The 16,425-nt window shown below is 63.3% G+C and overlaps 1 protein-coding gene across 7 annotated transcripts in view; it reads left to right on the forward strand.

The window, feature by feature from the left end:
- TSPAN18 (tetraspanin 18) overlaps positions 1–16,425 on the forward strand; it is a 170,371-nt gene that overhangs the window by 150,747 nt on the left and 3,199 nt on the right. For all 7 annotated transcript variants that reach the window (XM_005598055.4, XM_023653921.2, XM_023653920.2 and 4 more), the window contains 5 exons: positions 1,639–1,833; positions 8,425–8,499; positions 8,985–9,083; positions 9,560–9,742; positions 14,879–14,962. In XM_005598055.4, coding sequence (XP_005598112.3) covers positions 1,639–1,833; positions 8,425–8,499; positions 8,985–9,083; positions 9,560–9,742; positions 14,879–14,962 — 636 coding nt within the window. The remainder of the gene's footprint in view (positions 1–1,638; positions 1,834–8,424; positions 8,500–8,984; positions 9,084–9,559; positions 9,743–14,878; positions 14,963–16,425) is intronic.

Consider the following 16,425-nt stretch of genomic DNA (forward strand, 5'->3'; position numbering starts at 1 on the left):
TCCTGAAGGGACAGAGGCCCTGAGGTCGGGGCCAGCCCAGCGCCCTGCCACAAGCCAACCTGCCCAGGGCCCACGCTTCTGGCTTCTTGAGCCCCTGAAGGCTTTCCTGACCTCGCCTCAACCTTTGACCTTAGTGAGGCCAAGACCTGGCTCAGTGCCCACTGATGTCCTCCAGGGCAGGGTCACTGGGACAAAGAGGCCCTTTCTGGTCAAGGCTGACGTATGTCTGTCTGTCTCCATCTGTTTTTACCCATGAGAGCACCTCCCCGGGGCTCCCTCCCCTGCCCCGTCCTCCTGAAGAGCGGGGAGCCCCGCAGGCTCCCACCTCTCTGACCCTCAGTATCTTCATCCCTAGTCACCTCCTTCAACAGGCTCTTGTGAAAATTAAACAAGAGAGCAGACATGTCGACTTTGACGTTGGCCGTCCCCTCGGCTCTCCCCTCCTCCCTCCCTCGCTGCTCGGTCCCCCGGGCGTCTCCGCCCCACCCCTGCCCTGACTGCACCTGAAAACCTCGTCTCTGGCCCCAAGCCATGCGGCTCTTGCCCCCCCAGCTTGCAGACCCCTCTCCGCCAAGCCAGAGCTCACCAGTCTGCCTGCAGCCACCGCCTGTCCTTCCTCAGGTCCCCCCGCCCCACGGGGAGTTCAAACCCTTTACAGCCTTCGAAACCCCACGGTGCCAAACTGGTTCTCCTGTAGCCGTTCTGCTTCTGTACTCGGCTGTGCCCGAGACACAGAACAGATAGTTACTGACACCTGCTAAGCAGAGTCACGTCCCTTCTGTCCTTCCTTCCCTTGGGAGGTGGGAATTTGCATGCTCTTTCAATCATCAGGAAGCTAAGGCTCAGAGAAGTTAAGCCACTTAGCCAAGGTCACACAGCTAGCAAGGGGCACAGCCCGTTCTCTGGACTAAGCTGCCTTTCTGCAAAGATGAGCCCAGCGTGGAGATGAAGACATACACAAGAAGGCTTCTGAGGCCTGGATTTGAGAGTGGGGGGCCCAGCCTCACAAGAGCTCCTGTTGAGACAAGGAGCATGCCTTTGGTCTGTGTTTTCCTGGCCCGGCACGGCACAGGCACAGCGTAGGTGTCCCTGCGTGCTGTGAGCGTAGGTGTCCCTGCATCCCTGAGTTTGCTGAGCGTCCCTGGGGCTGCAGTCGGGGAGGCCTGGGACTCAGCCCTGGCTCCGCCACAAACTTGCTGTGTGACCTTCTCCGAGTTGCTGGCCCACTCTGGACCGCAGTGTGGAATCAGAGGTTGGACTTGACGACGTCATTATCCTGCAGCTCTGAGAGTTAAGGAGAGTATAAAAGGGGCAGATGAACCCTTCGTGACCTGGATCTCAGCAGCCCGAGGTGGGGCGTGGGGCGAAGACGAGGATGCTACCCCACTTAGGGTAGAGTAACTAGGAGAATTCAGAGTGATGAGAAGCACAGTGGGACAGAGGCTGAGGCCCACGTGGATCCTGCCCGGCTCCCTGGGACACAGCGCCTCTGTCCGAGGGCCGCGCTCGGGAGACTGGCGTGCGTGTGCGCACGTGCATGCGTGTGTGTGTGTGTGTGCGCGTGTGCGCGTGTGTGTAGAGTGTCTAACCGCCCTGTCTGCCCATTTCTCCTCCCTCCTTGACGGGCCCTGGGAGCAGCTGGGCGGGGCCTGCCTGCTGGGCATCGGCATCTGGGTCCTGGTGGACCCCACCGGCTTCCGGGAGATCGTGGCCGCCAACCCCCTGCTCATCACGGGCGTCTACACCCTCCTGGCCATGGGGGGCCTGCTTTTCCTGCTTGGCTTCCTGGGCTGCTGCGGGGCCGTCCGTGAGAACAAGTGTCTGCTGCTGTTTGTGAGTACCCCATCCTGCCCCACCCACAGGGGCCCCGGGCGGGCGTGGGGGGCTCCGTGTCTACACTGCAGGGGGCTCACCCTGAGGGGGGCCAAGCAGGCTGTCCCCGCGGAGCCTGCCATGCGGGCGAGCGGCCCCCAGGGGGAGCGGGACCTTGGCCTCCATGTCTGAAGAGCCAGGCTCCTCCGAGGCGGGTCCGCGGAGAATGTGGCCCCCAGCGCTGTGTGCTGGCTCGCTTTTAGGAACCCAAGCGTGTGACTCCCCGGGGAAGAGCTAAGATAGCGGTCGGATGAATCATCTCCCTTTTGCACGTCCAGTTCTGAAGCAGAAACAATAGGACCTCTGAAGGACCTTTATTCATTAATAGTGCTTGAACTGCCGTGTGGGCCACATGGTTCACTGGTTGACAAAGATGCATGGCGGCGGGGGGGCAAGCGTGGCCTCCCCCCCTCCCCCAGGACACTCTCGGGGAGGGGTCAGCCCACGAGGATGAGCTGGGCAGCAGGTGGGGCTGGGTTTGCGTGTGCAGCCCGCTCTGTCCCCTAACTAAGGATGCTGTGACTCGGGTCTGGTTTCTTGACCTCTCTGAGCTTGAGTGTCTTTGCTGGTTAAAGGACGGGCCGACAGCTGTAAGTCGGAGCGAACAGCCATGAGGGGAGGTGCCGTTCTCCTGGGCCTCTGTATTCCTGGGGCTGTGGGTCTCCGGGCCCCTGCTTTCTTTCCCGGCCTGATGGATGATTGTGTCTCCCCTGCTGGGTCCTGCGGGGTGGGGGTAGGAGGGGCCCAGGCTGGGAGAGCTCCTGGGTTGAGCCCAGCCGAGCGTTGGGCAGCATGTCTGTGGCTGGGTGGCCTGCGGATGCCCCTGGAGGGTGGGGTCAGCTCCTTGCAAATTGTCCGTGGGCTCCTGCCCACGGCCAGCACCCGGGGCTCTGCCGCAGCGCCTCCTCCCCAGAGGAGGGCAGCCATACAGCCCCGTTTGTGTCGCCGTGAGATGCCCAAGTCCAGAGAGAAAGCAAATTGCCTGTGAAACGCACCGCGCCGCTTGGCCCCGCCCGCTTTTCCTCTGGGGAGGAGCGGAGAGCCTCTGGCGCCACTGGCCCATGTGCCCCGCAGTGCAGATGGGGCTGGGGAGCCAGAGGGGACTTCGGTGGGAGCTGGGAGCTGGGCCCCAGGATGCGCCGAGCCTCCCTGTGCCCCTCCCTGTGGCCCAGGCTTGTCCCCTGCTAATGGGTCCGTCGGGGAATCCTGGGGAAGCCAGGCTGTGTGCTGCGCCAAGGGCAGGCAGGTCTCCCATCCTCTCCAGCCTGGTAGCTCCCTCGGAGCCGGAGCCGGGACGTGCTCTCCCCGGGGCTTAGGGGAGGAGGCTGCGGCCAAGGGGGGACAAGGTGGCCCCACGTGCCCCAGAGAGAGGAGTCCTGGTGCTGCCAGGTCCAGCCCACCGAACCTGAAGGAGCCCCTCCCAGCCCTCTGCTGCCTCCCCCTGCCCTTGTCTCTTCAGTTCCATTCTCCCTGTCTCGCTCCCTTTCTTTTCTCGCTCCTTCTCCGCCTCTGCCTCTCTCATCTCTTGGTTTCTATTCTGCTGCCTTTCCTTGTCATCTCCTGAACCCTGCTTCTGTCTCCACGTCCCCCCACCCCCTCCCCTCCCTCTCTGAGGCCCACTGCATACAAGCCTGAGGTCACAGTGCAGGTCAAAGGCAGGGGACCCCTCGGTCCAGGTCTCCTGTCGCTCAGATCAGGGCTGGTCCAGGGGCTCCAGACCTGGAATGGACGTCCCTGGTCCAAAATTCACCTAAAATTACGTGCAGAATCCTTTCCAGGGCCTCTGTGTGTGTGTGCCTGTACATGTGTGCCATGTGCGTGTGTTGTGTGTGTGTGTGCGTGTTTCTGGGGAGAGACATCACAGCTTCTGGAAGGTTTTCAAAAAGATTCATAACCTAAAAAAGAGGAACCACTTTTCTCTTCCAACCTGGACCGGGCGGTTCGGTGGTTCCCGCTGAACAGGGGCACTGAGCCTCAACCCTGGTTGAAGCTGGGGTCCTTCCAGAAGCCTGAGACCCCACCAAGGAGACTTGTCTTGAGAGGGGCCCAGGGGGAGCGGCTTCAGCCACGTCGGGAACCACAGCTCAACGTGGAAGTTCACTGAGCGTCGCTCCCACCTGCTCTGAGGCGAAAACCCATGGGGGCCAGGTGACCCGTAGCCCGGGGACAAGGAGCCTGACGCCCACATCCCCGAGGGTCAGGTTTTCTAAGAGCACATTTTCCAAACCCTCCTGTTAATCAACTGAACAGCATTTCATACAGCAGGACGACTTCAGTCTGTTGTGGACATTTTGTGGGATCCCTTTTTCCTAGTTGCTTATCTACGAGCAGTTCGAGGAGTGTTTTCAGCCAATTTATTTAAAGATTCAACTGTTTTTTATACTTTATAAGAAAGGCATGCTAAATTGGAAAAGAGACGAGCAAAAAGAGCTGAGCGTATTTCAGAGAGATCAATGAGCTGAATCACACACGCAGTATGTGAATTTGGTAAATATTTATCAGAAAAGAGAACGGAAAGCAGCCGTGCCCGTAGGCAGATGGGTTGGAAAAGTCTGGAACTGCTCACTAGTAGGCAAAGCGCCGCTTCCGCCCCTTGGTTAATTTTCCCGGCTAAGCAAAGCGTTGTCGATTTGATGCTCAGAAATTACTGGCAAATGCATCCTTGGGCACACGGATGAGGTCAGACGCGCTCAAGGGAGCAACGCCGGGGAAGCCCCTGGCCAGGGGGAGCCCCAGGAAGCATGAGAACAAGCCTGGGGCCGGTCCGGGGGTGCCCCTGCCCGTAAGCAGGGGGAGCCCTGTGGAGCAGGAGGAAGCTGTTTCCTGCTGGAGAAGGCAAGGTGGCAGAGGTGGCATAGTCATGATGTGGGTGCCACAGCCCTGCACTGTCCTTCAGGTGACTCACACACACTCAGGTCACCCCTGGGTCCCCGTGCTCGGGGAAACCCTGCTCCGGGGGGCAACGGCGAGGTCTGCAGACCCCTTCCTCAGGGCAGGCCACTCTCCCTGGTCCACGAGGTACCACGTGCCTCCTATAACCTCATCCCCCGGATCTTCTGCATTTCGTCTCGTGAATTTCACTTCATGAGCCGTGCATCTCGGCCCGGCGTGAACTGCGTGAGGATGGGGACCACGTCTGCCTCGTGCGCATTTGTTTGCCAGGACCTGGCACGCTGCTGGCGCAGAGTAAGTGCTTGGTGAACAGCCCTGGGATGAAGGAACAGAGGGAGCCAGTGTCCGAGGTTTGGGTAAGAGCACAGGCTGTGGGGTCAGAAAAGCCTGCTTCTGATCCCAGCTCTGCCACTCCCTGGCTGTGTGACCTGGAGCTGGTTACCTAATCTCTCTGAACCTCCAATTCCTCATGTGCAAAATGAAGATAACAATACCTCCTGCCCGGCCAGCACTGTGATCATGGTTCAGGGAGAAAATGTGCGTCTTGCTTAGCTCTGTTCCTGGCCCGTGTCAGCACTTCGTAAATGGCAAACTAAAAGAATCGGTGTTGACCCATCACACACCCTCCAGGCCATGGGAAAGTCTTAAGATTCCGGCATCTCAAGTGTCCTGGAATCAGAGTTCCCATGTTTATCCCAGGGGTGCCACCCTCCGCTGGACCGGCTTGATCAAAGTGCTGCCCTCTCCGGGTCCCCCCTTCCCCATCAGGAAGATGGAGGTGTCCGTGGGTAAAGCCACTGCACTGTTGGACCCACAGAGCCCGGGCCGGAGGCGCGCAGGAGACGGTCACCGTCGTTATTCCCAGAGACCGGCCGTGCCCGCGATGCCTCGTCTTCTGGAGGCCACACCTGCTCTTTATTCTGAGCCGCCCTCTGAGGGCCGTGACACCAGGCCAGCCCTGGGCCCGCGCTCACCGGCATCTTCTCGCCGAAGCCGTGTGAGGTCCTCCTGCACGGTGCACACGCTCCCGGAGTGACCGAGGCGGGAGCTCGGTCGCATCCACAGTTTATTAGTCTCAGCCGCGGTCACTGGCCAGAGCCAGCTCAGTGGCTTCGCTGAGGATGGGGACCATGTCCAAGGCCAACTTTGCCTGCTGAGGACGCCGGCAGCTCCACTAAGAGGGCAGAGGGACAGGAGAGGCCCCTCGAAGGCCGGTGAGGCAGAACCACGTGGCCATCCGTCATCAGCCAAAGGGAAGTGCCAGGAGCCCTGGAGGGGCCTCCGTCATGGTCAGGGAGACGAGAGGCCGCAGCGGTGGAGGATGTACGGCCCAGCGCGGGGCCCACCAGCTCGGGGAGGGGTGGGGATGGTAGGGGTGGCTGGACTGTGGGGGGCACAGGAGGCCCCCTGTCACATTCCTCTCTGGTGGGGGAAGTCTGCCCACCCGCCGACCTCAGCCCAGGGTCACCCCACACAGCGGACCCCAGCAAGGCTGCCAGTGACCTGTCAGAAGCAGACGCCCAGGGTCCAGAAGAGTCAGTGGCAGGTCAGTCCTGGCCCACGCTCATCAGCAGGGCGAGAAGGAGCAACCCAGTGCTCTGGGAAGAGCTGGACTGAGAAGAGAGGGGTGGCTCTGGAATTTTCAAGCCGCACACTTTGGGATGGTCCTTCCCTCCTCCGGCCGGTTTCCTCCACTGAGGAAGTGGGGGGCTGACCAGCAAGGAGACCGGGGAGCCAGGGTCGGCCTCTGATGCCTGACTCCTCTGTGAGGCCAGAGCCCGGCTGGGAGGCAGCTGGCCCCGGGCAAGACCCCCATGGCCGGAGGCGACAATTAGGAGTGAGGAGTGAGCGGCCCCATGCGGTGTGCTGGTCCATCTGTTCTGGCGACAGGGTGTCCTTGGGTTTGGATGTTGAAAAGAGACGAAACAAAGCTGTTTGGCGGGTCTGGGAGGTGTTTCAGGTCTGCATCCTGCATGGATCACCTCCTGCATGGACTGCCTCGAAACCGTCCCCAGGCCTCGGTTGGGGACCCCTGTGGGGCAGCCGCTGTTCGAGCTGAGAGTCAGGGAGGGGACGTGACCAGGTCTTCCCGGGATGAGGATAGAGTGACAGAAAGCTGCTTCTGGCCGGAAAAGACAGGATGCAGGAGAGAGACCCCGAGGGCGGCGCCCACGGTCCACAGAGCATCTGTGAGGAGCCCGGCGCCGTGCGTCCTGGGAGCCGGGTCTCCAGCTCCGTCTGCGCTCGGCAGAGGCTCCGCGACGATCTCGCTCAGCCTCTTTGAGACGTGGAGGACACGTCCCACCCAGCATCTCATGACGACCCACAAGCCCCCGGGCGTGGGTGTCATCGCCCCCTTCTCCTGATGAGGAAACAGGCTGCCGGGTCTTTGAGTGATTGTCCCTGTCACACAGAGTGAGAAAGGTGGGCTGTGGGGTCTGACACTGAACCCGGGCCCCCCCGGCTTCCCCCCGGCCCGGGCGCACCCAGGGCGGGCTGGCAGCCACGAGGACAGTGACCCACAGGCGGGGCGTCCGGGCAGCGGCCGAGGTGCTGGGAGGGTGTGTAAGAACCAGCCTCCGTGAGCCCTGGGGAGGCAGCCCTTTGCCGGTGTCTCTGGAGGGGGTGACAGCTCCAGCGTTGTCACCGCCTGTAAATGCCCGGGGCACCAGCGATGCTGAGCACGAAGGAAAGCCAGTTTGTTTCTTCTGCCAACAGCTGTTGCCCAAAACAGTGCCTGAGAGCGGCCAGGGCCCGAGAGGTAGCAGAGAGCAGGGCCCTGAAGGCGAGTCGGTCACTCGCGGATTCGTTCCTTCTCTGAGAGCCGTGCCCCACCCCTGTGCTCCGGGCACTGGGAAAGCAGCCGGCCGAGTGACAGCCTCTGTGCCCATGTCGGGGTCCCCGTGGGGGTGCAGCAGCGGCCGGCTGGGCCCCTCAGCTGGGACTATGATGCGGGGGACCCAGGAGAGGGGCTGGGGCCAAGCTGCTCTGGAAAGTGAGGAGCTGGCGGGCGAGGGAGGGCGGGAGCTGGCTGGCAGATGGAGCCCAGCGTGCGAGGAGCATCAGAAATGGGAACATCAAGAAACGAGTGAGTGCGCAGAGCGGGCTCTGTCAGTTAACAGCGCCCGGCCCCTGGGTTTTCAGATTTTGAAGGACACACCACCTTCCGATGATGAGCATCACCTCCCCACTTCCCACGGGAACGAGAGGCAGCAGGGCTAGGAGAGGTGGCCCTGGGGCTGGCGGGGTGGGGAAAGCCGGCCAGGGATCCCCAAGGATCTCAGGGTTCCCACAGCACGTACAATCCACCTGGAGGGACCCAAACCAGTTTCAAGATCCATCTCCCTCCAGGGCTGCCAGGTCAGGTTGTTCAGATGGTGCACTGCACAAGGGGCCTCGTCTAAGGGATGCCACTGGCACGGAAGGCGTATTTGTTTGTTCATTTTTTCCATATTTGGGTTACAACCATGTTGACTCCAAAGATGGATTGGTGGGACGTTTATTACGAAAAATGTCTGGCTCACGGCAGCAAAGTTTCTTAGTCTCACGGAATCAGCACACTGTGTCGGTCGGGTGACAGATGGAAGCGTGGATCACTGAGCAGCCGCCCTGTCCCCTCCCGCCCCCCTCGGGCTCACAAGCTGCCCCTTCTCTTCACAGTTTTTCCTGTTCATTCTGATCATCTTCTTGGCGGAGCTCTCGGCGGCCATCTTGGCCTTCGTCTTCAGGGAAAATGTACGTACCCGCCCCGTGCGCCTGGGTCCCCTGCCACCAGCAAGGTGCAGGAAGGAGGGGACTGGACCCCCGGAAGGAGAGGGTTCTGAGGGCGGAGTGGCCCCCAAGGATGTGCAGACCCCCTGCCCCGCCCAGGGCTTCTGCCGGGGCCAGGACCCAGGGCCTCTGCTGGCTGGTCCCAGGAGCTGCTGGGGGTAGCAGGGGTGGGAGCGGGGCCAGCCCCCCCAAGATAAGCCGCACTCCCCTCGAGGAGAGCTCGGGCCCCGGCTCAGGTTTACGGGATGGGGTGGGGGGGTGTAGACTCTCTTTTCACGTCGGTGATCCATGGGGGGGCACAGGCCTTGGGGTGGGGGTTGGGGGCCTGCCCCGAGTTGGGGGCAGGAGAGTCCCAGGTCCCAGGGCCCCGAGGCCCCCCACTCCCCGAGGCAGACAGAGGGGAGGCTGGGGCGCCGGGGGCCGTGTGCTCAGCACCCACCCCCCCTCAGCTCACCCGCGAGTTCTTCACCAAGGAGCTTGGCAAGCACTACCAGGGCGACAACGACACGGACATCTTCTCTGCCACCTGGAACTCCGTCATGATCACAGTGAGTGGCCCGGGGACGCTGGGGGCCTGCAGAGCGCGCCCCCCCCAGAGCGCACACTGGTCCCGCGGCCCGCTCTGCTCGTGCCTTTGCCCGAACCCAGGCATCAGTCCGGGCCCGGGCCGCCGAGCCCTGAGCCGGCTGGAGTGGGCAGCCTCTGCCCGCCACCACAGTCCAAGCTCGGGGTGAAACCTCCGCTCTCCCGGACTCGGGTCCTCGAGCACCTGTAACTCTCACCGACAATCACCGCTGCCATTCGCTGAGTGCTCAGTGCCCCGTGAGGAGGGAATTGTTACCACTTTACAGAGGCCACCGGGGCTCAGAGAAGCCCAGTGACTTTGCCAGGGTCACACAGCGCACACCTGGGTCCTGCCCCCCCCCCACGCTGCCTCCCAGCGGCCTTGGCGAGGCCGTCTGTCCGTCCTCTGCCCCTGCGTCCAGCTCCCGCCCACCAGACCCTTCCCTTTCTCTCCTCCCAGTTCGGCTGCTGCGGGGTCAACGGGCCTGAAGACTTTAAGTTCGCGTCCATTTTCCGGCTCCTGACCCTGGAGAGCGCCGAGGTGCCGGAGGCCTGCTGCCGGAGGGAACCGCAGACGCGGGGCGGCGTCCTGCTGAGCAGGGAGGAGTGCCTCCTGGGGAGGGACCTGTTCCTGAACAAGCAGGTAGTGGCCTTGTCCCCCACCCCCGGCAGGGGACGTGGTGTTCAGAGCTGGGCGGGCAGCCACGTGGGCCCAGAGGGTCGGAGGGCACTCTGGAGTCCCACGGGCATGTCGGCTGTGATGTGGATCCCTGATGGGGCTGACGGAGGGGGAGAGGATGAGGGTGACAGACGGTCCAGCGATGGCCCAGGCCAGAGCAGTGGGCATTTTGGCTGGGGCTAAAGGGTGAGTAGGAGTTTTCCAGGGTTCTAGGCGGAACACTCCCTGAGCTTCCAGTAATGCAGGTCGGGAGCCAGAATGGCAGTTACACAGGGGGACCCACGTCGGCCGTGCACTCAATTTGAGGAAGGTCACATCTGCCAGGTGGCAGCACCCCCTGACCCGGAGGGAGCAAGGTTTCCCTGGCCTGACCCTCCAGGTCACGGAAGCTGCTGGACTTCTCTGCATCTCTTACAACCCGAGGACCTCATCTCAGTGTCTTTCCATCATGCGCGTGCCACCCTGAGGGACGCAGGGCCCCGCTCTGCCCCGCTTTGTACTTGGTCTCCCCCCCTCCAGCGTGTATGTGAGACCGGGAAACTCAGTCCATACCCCACGCCCCTCACTGGGCCTGGCCTGCCATGAGGATCTCGTGGGAAAGTTCCGGAAGAGGGGACCCCGCAGGGGACAGCAGACAGGGCCCCTGTTCCTGGGGCTCCCCGTCTGGTCAGAGGAAGCAGACGAACAAGAAGCCGTCAGTTCACGAGAAAGTGACCACCATGGAGAAAATGAGAGCAGAGGATGGGCCGGGGCGAGGAGGCGTGGGGCGCCCCAGGCAGCCTGGGAGCCCGGGCAGGGGACAGTGGGCTGGGGCCTGACCCCGGCGTCTGATGAGCTCCTTCCAGCCCCAGCTTTGCCCCAGGGACCCTGCGCCCCACCCCTGCAGCTGCCGTGTGGAAGGATTCTCGAGGTCCGAGGGCCACATCCCCTGCCTCATGATCCTGCCCCCGGCACTGGGAGGGGACGTCAATAAAGGATCGAGGGCCTGGCATCCGCGCTGCGGGCGGGGGCACCTGGGGCGAGTTCCCGGCTGTGACGTCAGGCCCGGGCTGTCAGCCACTGTGTCCCCTTGGTCAGGCGCCCTCTCTGGACCTCAGATTCCTGTGCCGTGGTGCACACTGCTCGCTGGCCTCCTCGGATAAAGGGGTTTATAAGACCCCATGACCACCAGCCAAAGGCTGCCCTTCTCGCCTCCCTGGCGGTGAAGCCTCAGCGAGGTGAGCAGAAGTGACTTGTGCAGCCAAGTGGCGTCTTAAGGGATGTGGCTGGGCCGGCCCCTCCTCTTTTCCCCTGGCTGGGAGGCAGCTGTGGGGACCGCCATCTCGGGCCCTGCAGAGGAGGACGGCCCCCGGGATGTCAGCGTCACGAGAGGAGGAAGCTGGACCACTGACGGCTTCGTGGAGCGAACCGTGCCCTGAGGCCGCCTGCGAATTGTCCCCGGGGCTTTCCAGCCTGTCCCTTTAGAGCTTCAGCCTGACCTGCTTCCCGGTTCTGGAATCATCCTCTGGCTAGGACTCAGTCACATGGCCACCAGGAGCCAAGGCAGGGGGCACTTGTCTGTGCGTGTTGAGTTACTCCCCCAGCCCTGTTTACCTCTGAGCTCCAATGAAGAGAAATGAGGAAATCCTGAAAGTGGGGGACCCACGATGAATGCCCCGGCTCCTCCATGGAGTCGAGCCCCCCATAGCAGCTTCTCCAGCTCCTTCCTCAGCCTTCCCTGGGCAAGACGGCCACCCAGGCCAGTCAAGAATGCGTTATCCTGCTGGAAACAAATCGGGGGGCCTCCCAGTAGATGGTGACCTTGCTAGACCTGGACCCCAGCCCGGTATGGTGACCACAAATAGGAAACCATCCATTTCCCCTTTTGTCCGGGTGATCTTAGGTCTTTTCTCCCCACAGCATCGCTCAGTGTCTCTGCTCAGGCCCAGTGCTCCCCACCTGCTTCCTGGTGGGTTCTGAGTGTGGGTGCTGCTGTGACTTTCCTTGAAACAAAGTGCTATACCCTCATCCTCCTGGTGAGGGAAAAGCATTCCGACCAGAGAGCGGGAGCAGCCTGTGCAAAGGCCCTGGGGTGGGAGGGAGCACGGTGTGTTCCAGGAACCAAGAGAAGGCCAGCAGGGCTGGAGCACAGTGAATAGGGCCAGACCAGCTCAACGGGAGGGCATCAGCAGCGCAGACCACCCGGGGCCAGCGGGCCCATGGCGAGGATGCTGGAAGGGCAATGGAAACCCATGGGTGGTGCAGGGATGTGGCCATGTTAGCACACTGGCTGCTCAGTGGCCAGTGATTAGAGGTGGGCCTGAGTGGCCGGGGGGGCTTTTCAACTGGCCCCCCCGTGAGCAGTGGCGATGGGTTAGACCAGGGTGGTGCCAGTGGAGACGCAGAGAAACTATTCAGGAGGCAAAATGTGCCAGCCCCGGTGGCGGGTCGGCTTTGGGGAAGGGAGATGAGGAGGGTGGGGTGACTTTAGGGGTTCTGGTTTGGAGGGAGATCTCGAATCTGTGGGGGCCCGTTGAGTGTGCCTCTGGGACGCCCCCTGGGCAGCTGGGCAAATGGCGTGGATCTCGGGGGCAGGTCCATACTGGATGTGTAATGTGGGCGGTGTCTTGGTGGCACCTCTAGTCTAGCTGCCCTGAGTCCTGTCAGCTACAGATCGGGGGCAGGTGGGGGTGTCTCACCTGCCGAGGGAGGGCGGCGCTGGCACTGGACAGGGTCGGGGGTCAGGGTGCTGCATCGCGAGGGGAGGACGGGGTGCGGACGGAGCTCGGGGCCCTGAGCCGGGGACCGGCCCAGACGAGCAGGAACCAGCCTTCCCGATGCCGCTCCTTCCCCTCAGAACGGGGGGCAGCGGGACCCCGGGTACCTCTGCCTCCCTCCTCCTAGGTGTCACCTCGAGCAAGCTGTCCGGCTGCCCTCCCCTCCTCTCCTCGTATTAAATTCAAGGGGTGCCCTCCTCCCCAAGGGGGGACGCAATGAGCACACACCCACGCCCCCAGCAGCGTGCCCGCCAGAGCGGACGCTCACCCAGCGCAGATGGCATCGTCCAGTCCATGTCCCCGCCCGCCCTGCTCCCTTCGAGGTCTCGCAGTGGCCAGCCCGGTCTGCTTGCTTCAGTCCAGGGACCCCAAGGGGCTTTGGTGCCAGAGCTCGACAGAGGGCAGATGAGCGGCTAAGACCCCAGATGCCCACCCGCGGCCAGCGAGGGGCCTGGATGTCTCCCCTCTGCTGGACAAGGTCCCTGGGGGGCTTCAGGCTCCTGTCCCCTTTGGTGTAGGGGTGTGTGTGTGTATGGAGGGGAAGGACTGTCTTGCAGTGACACCAGGGACCTGGGGGTAATCCCACGCCCCAGCTCTGCGCTCAGACACTTCCCACCACCCAGGATGCTCTTCCAGGGCGCGGAGGGAGAGAGAGGACGGTGCCAACGGGGATGGAGGGTGCGGCCCAGGCCAGCGCTGCCCACACTGCTTTATCCCCCGCATCTCACTATGTCCTCACACGAGTCCTGTGAAATAGTTAGTCTACACAGCCTGAGTTGACAAATGGGGCAACTGAAGCCTAGAAAACATAAGTGAATGGCTCGAGGTCGCCAGGAAGCAGGTGGCGGGGCTGGACTGCGAGCCCAGGCGGCCAGGCCCCGGGGCCACGCGTGTCTGGACAGCCCGCACAGTGCACTGCACACCCGAGGCAGAGGGGGAGGCTGGGGCATTGGGTGCTCGTGCCTGGCCCCGGGGGGTGGGTGGTGCCCAGAGGGGACGAGGGGAGGCCAGAAGCATCCTCCCAGCCTCCCTTGCCTTCCCTCCAGAGCAGGTCAGACTTTGTCATCGTTCCACTTCTCAGGGTTCTGATGTTTTAAAGAGCTGAACAGAGCGGGTCTGCGGGTGGATCCACAGTGGCCCCTGGGCCTGGCTGGGCGGGTGGGCCTTCCCTGCCAGCCCCGAGGGGACCTCCGGCCACACTGGTTCCTGACCAGCTGGCCCATGTAGGGTGCGCTCGGGCTGTGCCCCCGTCACACAGCCCTCGCTGGGCTCCCCGTGTCCGGCTGAGCCTTCTTTCTCTGTCGGCCTCGCCGGGCCTGGGGTGTCTCACGGCCTGGCCACAGCACAGCCATAGATGCTCGCTCCCGGCTCCGCACCACACCCTTGATCCAGTCTCGGGGTGAGGCCGGCATCTGCATGTCAGTCGCCTCCCGGAAGATGCTGACACGCGGTCAGCCCCGACGACACTGGATCCGGGCCATCGTGCTCATGGGGTCTGTTTATCTGGGTGTATCCTGCTTGTTCTAGGGGGCTCGAGGGAGGGCCTCTGGGGGCCTTTCCCGCCCAGCCCCTGGTCAGTCTCCACCAGGCGGTACCGGGACATCCACCTGGCCCCCGTCTTCCGCAGTCATGGGCCTGAAGCTCCTAGCTTTGCTCTCCTTCTCTCCCCCGCTCTATTGCCACCTCTGTCTCAGTTTGGGTGTCCCCAGAACTGTTGGGAAAGCGGGAACAGCACGGGAATCCAATTCACTTAGGGGGGCCTGCAGGCTGCGCTGGTCCTGGAGGGCTGCCCGGAGGAGGTGAGGTGTGCACTGGGCTTAGAAGGATGGGCTGTTTCCTTAGGGCAGAGGCTGAAAACCAGACACCCTTCAGCCATCAGCCAGGGACTGAGAGTGAGTAGAGAGGGTGGTGTGGGACGACAGGGAGGGAGGGGGCTGTGGACCCCCAGGGGGCTCTGATCCTGTCTGACAGGTCCTGCCAGGTAGAAACGATGGCTCCCCTTGCTGGATCTTCTGGTTTCTTGAGAGCAACAAGAAGTCCAGATATTTACGGAAATTCCCCAATATTCCAGCCACAGGGGCAGCCATGCAGAAAGGGTCTGTGGCTGATGTGCTCAGGCTGGCGGTTTGCAGCCCCGCCTGAGGGCTGGAGGCCCAGAGGGTCCTGGGAGTGATGCTGCCTCCTGCCGCCCCTCCTCCGCACCCCACTGTCTGGGCGGGGGTCTGACAGGGCGGGCCTGCTGGCGCCTGAGCTTGGAGCCGCATGCCAGTTCCCAGGCTTCAGCCCGGTCCTGACGCTGGCCTCCGACCCCAGGCTGTGGCTTCACCTCCCGTTCTTCCCCCAGGGCTGTTACACGGTGATCCTCAACGCCTTCGAAACCTACGTCTACCTGGCCGGAGCCCTCGCCATAGGCGTGCTGGCCATCGAGGTAAGGAAGGCCCCCGGGCCTGCACCCCCAGCCTGCCTCCATCTCCGGGCCTTAACCCAGGACCAGATGGCCCCCCACTGTGGGGGCTACGGGGTGGTCAGTGCGGCCATGTCCGGCTGCTGCCTGAGCATCATCATGGCACTGGGAGCACATCCGAGCAAGACTTTGGGCGCCGGGGGTGGCCGGGCCCTGAGGGATGGCCATCGCCCCTCCTCTCCCACCCCCCACCCCCTACCCCCAGCCCGGCCCAGGGTCCAGAGTGGACCAGCATGGCTGACCTGAGGCAGGGGCTGCAGCCTGGCCTTTCTCTGGGGGGTGTTCAGGCCTGTGGGCCCTTGTCAACCTCACAAGGGTGGTCTTGGCCACCCCCCCACCCCAGGGCCCCAGATCCCCCCAAAGGGAGGGCAGCTGCAGACTGTCGCGGCCACCACCAGGTGGCGCTGCCGCCGCCGGCGGAGCCGCCCCTCCCGGGCTCAGGCCGCAGCCCGGGGCTGGGGAAGGGGCCGCTCGGGAGGGGAGGGGCGCGCGGCCCGGCCTGGGGGTGACCGCAGGCCGCCCGGTCCTTCCAGCTCCCGGCTCTGCCTGTCCCCAGGCCCAGGGCGGTGAGCGGCCGCTTCCTGACGGGCACGGTGGTGCTGACAGCGCCGTAATCGGGGCTTCCAGGGTGGGGACCACGCGCCTGGCGCGGGGCTCCTGAGGCAGCATGTGTGCCCGCCCCCCCGGCCCCGCGCCCAGCCGCGGCCCCCACGGAGGCGCCGCCCCCTCCGAGACGGGGCCTTTGCCGTATCCCTGTCCCAGCCCGGCCTCCCCACCCCACTGTCCCCCTGGAGGTTTGGCCGGGAGCCTGTGGCCTGGGGTCAGTTCCTTGTGCCACTTGCAAGAAGAGCTGTGGCCACAGGGGCATCAGCCAGTCTGGCGGGGGGTCCCCCCTGAGTCAGGGCTGCTCAGCAGGCGTTGAGAGCTTGTGCTCCTGACTCCGGGGAGGGCTGCGTCCACCTTGCCCGTTATCCTGGAAACTTCGTACTGACCACGTCCTATAAAAGAGGCCTCGTTACAGCATAGGCGGCCCCTTCTCCTTCAAGCCCACCCCTCCCTGTGAGCTAGCAGAGGCAAGCGCAGGTTCTGAGCCTGGACTCTGGGTCAGAACGCCTGGACTCAAACCCTGCTCCCCCGCTCCAAGCTGTGTGACCTTAGGCAGGTTACCTGACCTCTCTGTGTCTCCCTCACTGTCTGTGAAGAGGTGTGTGGGTAAGCACTTAGAACTGTGCCCTGCACACGGTGGCGAGCTCTCCATACCTCCTCACCAGAGAAGGGAAGTGTCCGGCCGGTGGTGCCGCCCGCAGTAGCAGCAGCTCTGGATTTGAACCCATGTCCCAACCCCCTTCTTGCCATGACTACACTGCGTCAAGGGGACCAGGGGCTGGCGAGAGGGGCTCGCGGCGGGACAGCGTCAGGAATCCCCT

The sequence above is a fragment of the Equus caballus genome, chromosome 12, assembly GCF_041296265.1.
Source record: "Equus caballus isolate H_3958 breed thoroughbred chromosome 12, TB-T2T, whole genome shotgun sequence".
NCBI classification, from domain to species: Eukaryota; Metazoa; Chordata; class Mammalia; order Perissodactyla; family Equidae; genus Equus; species Equus caballus.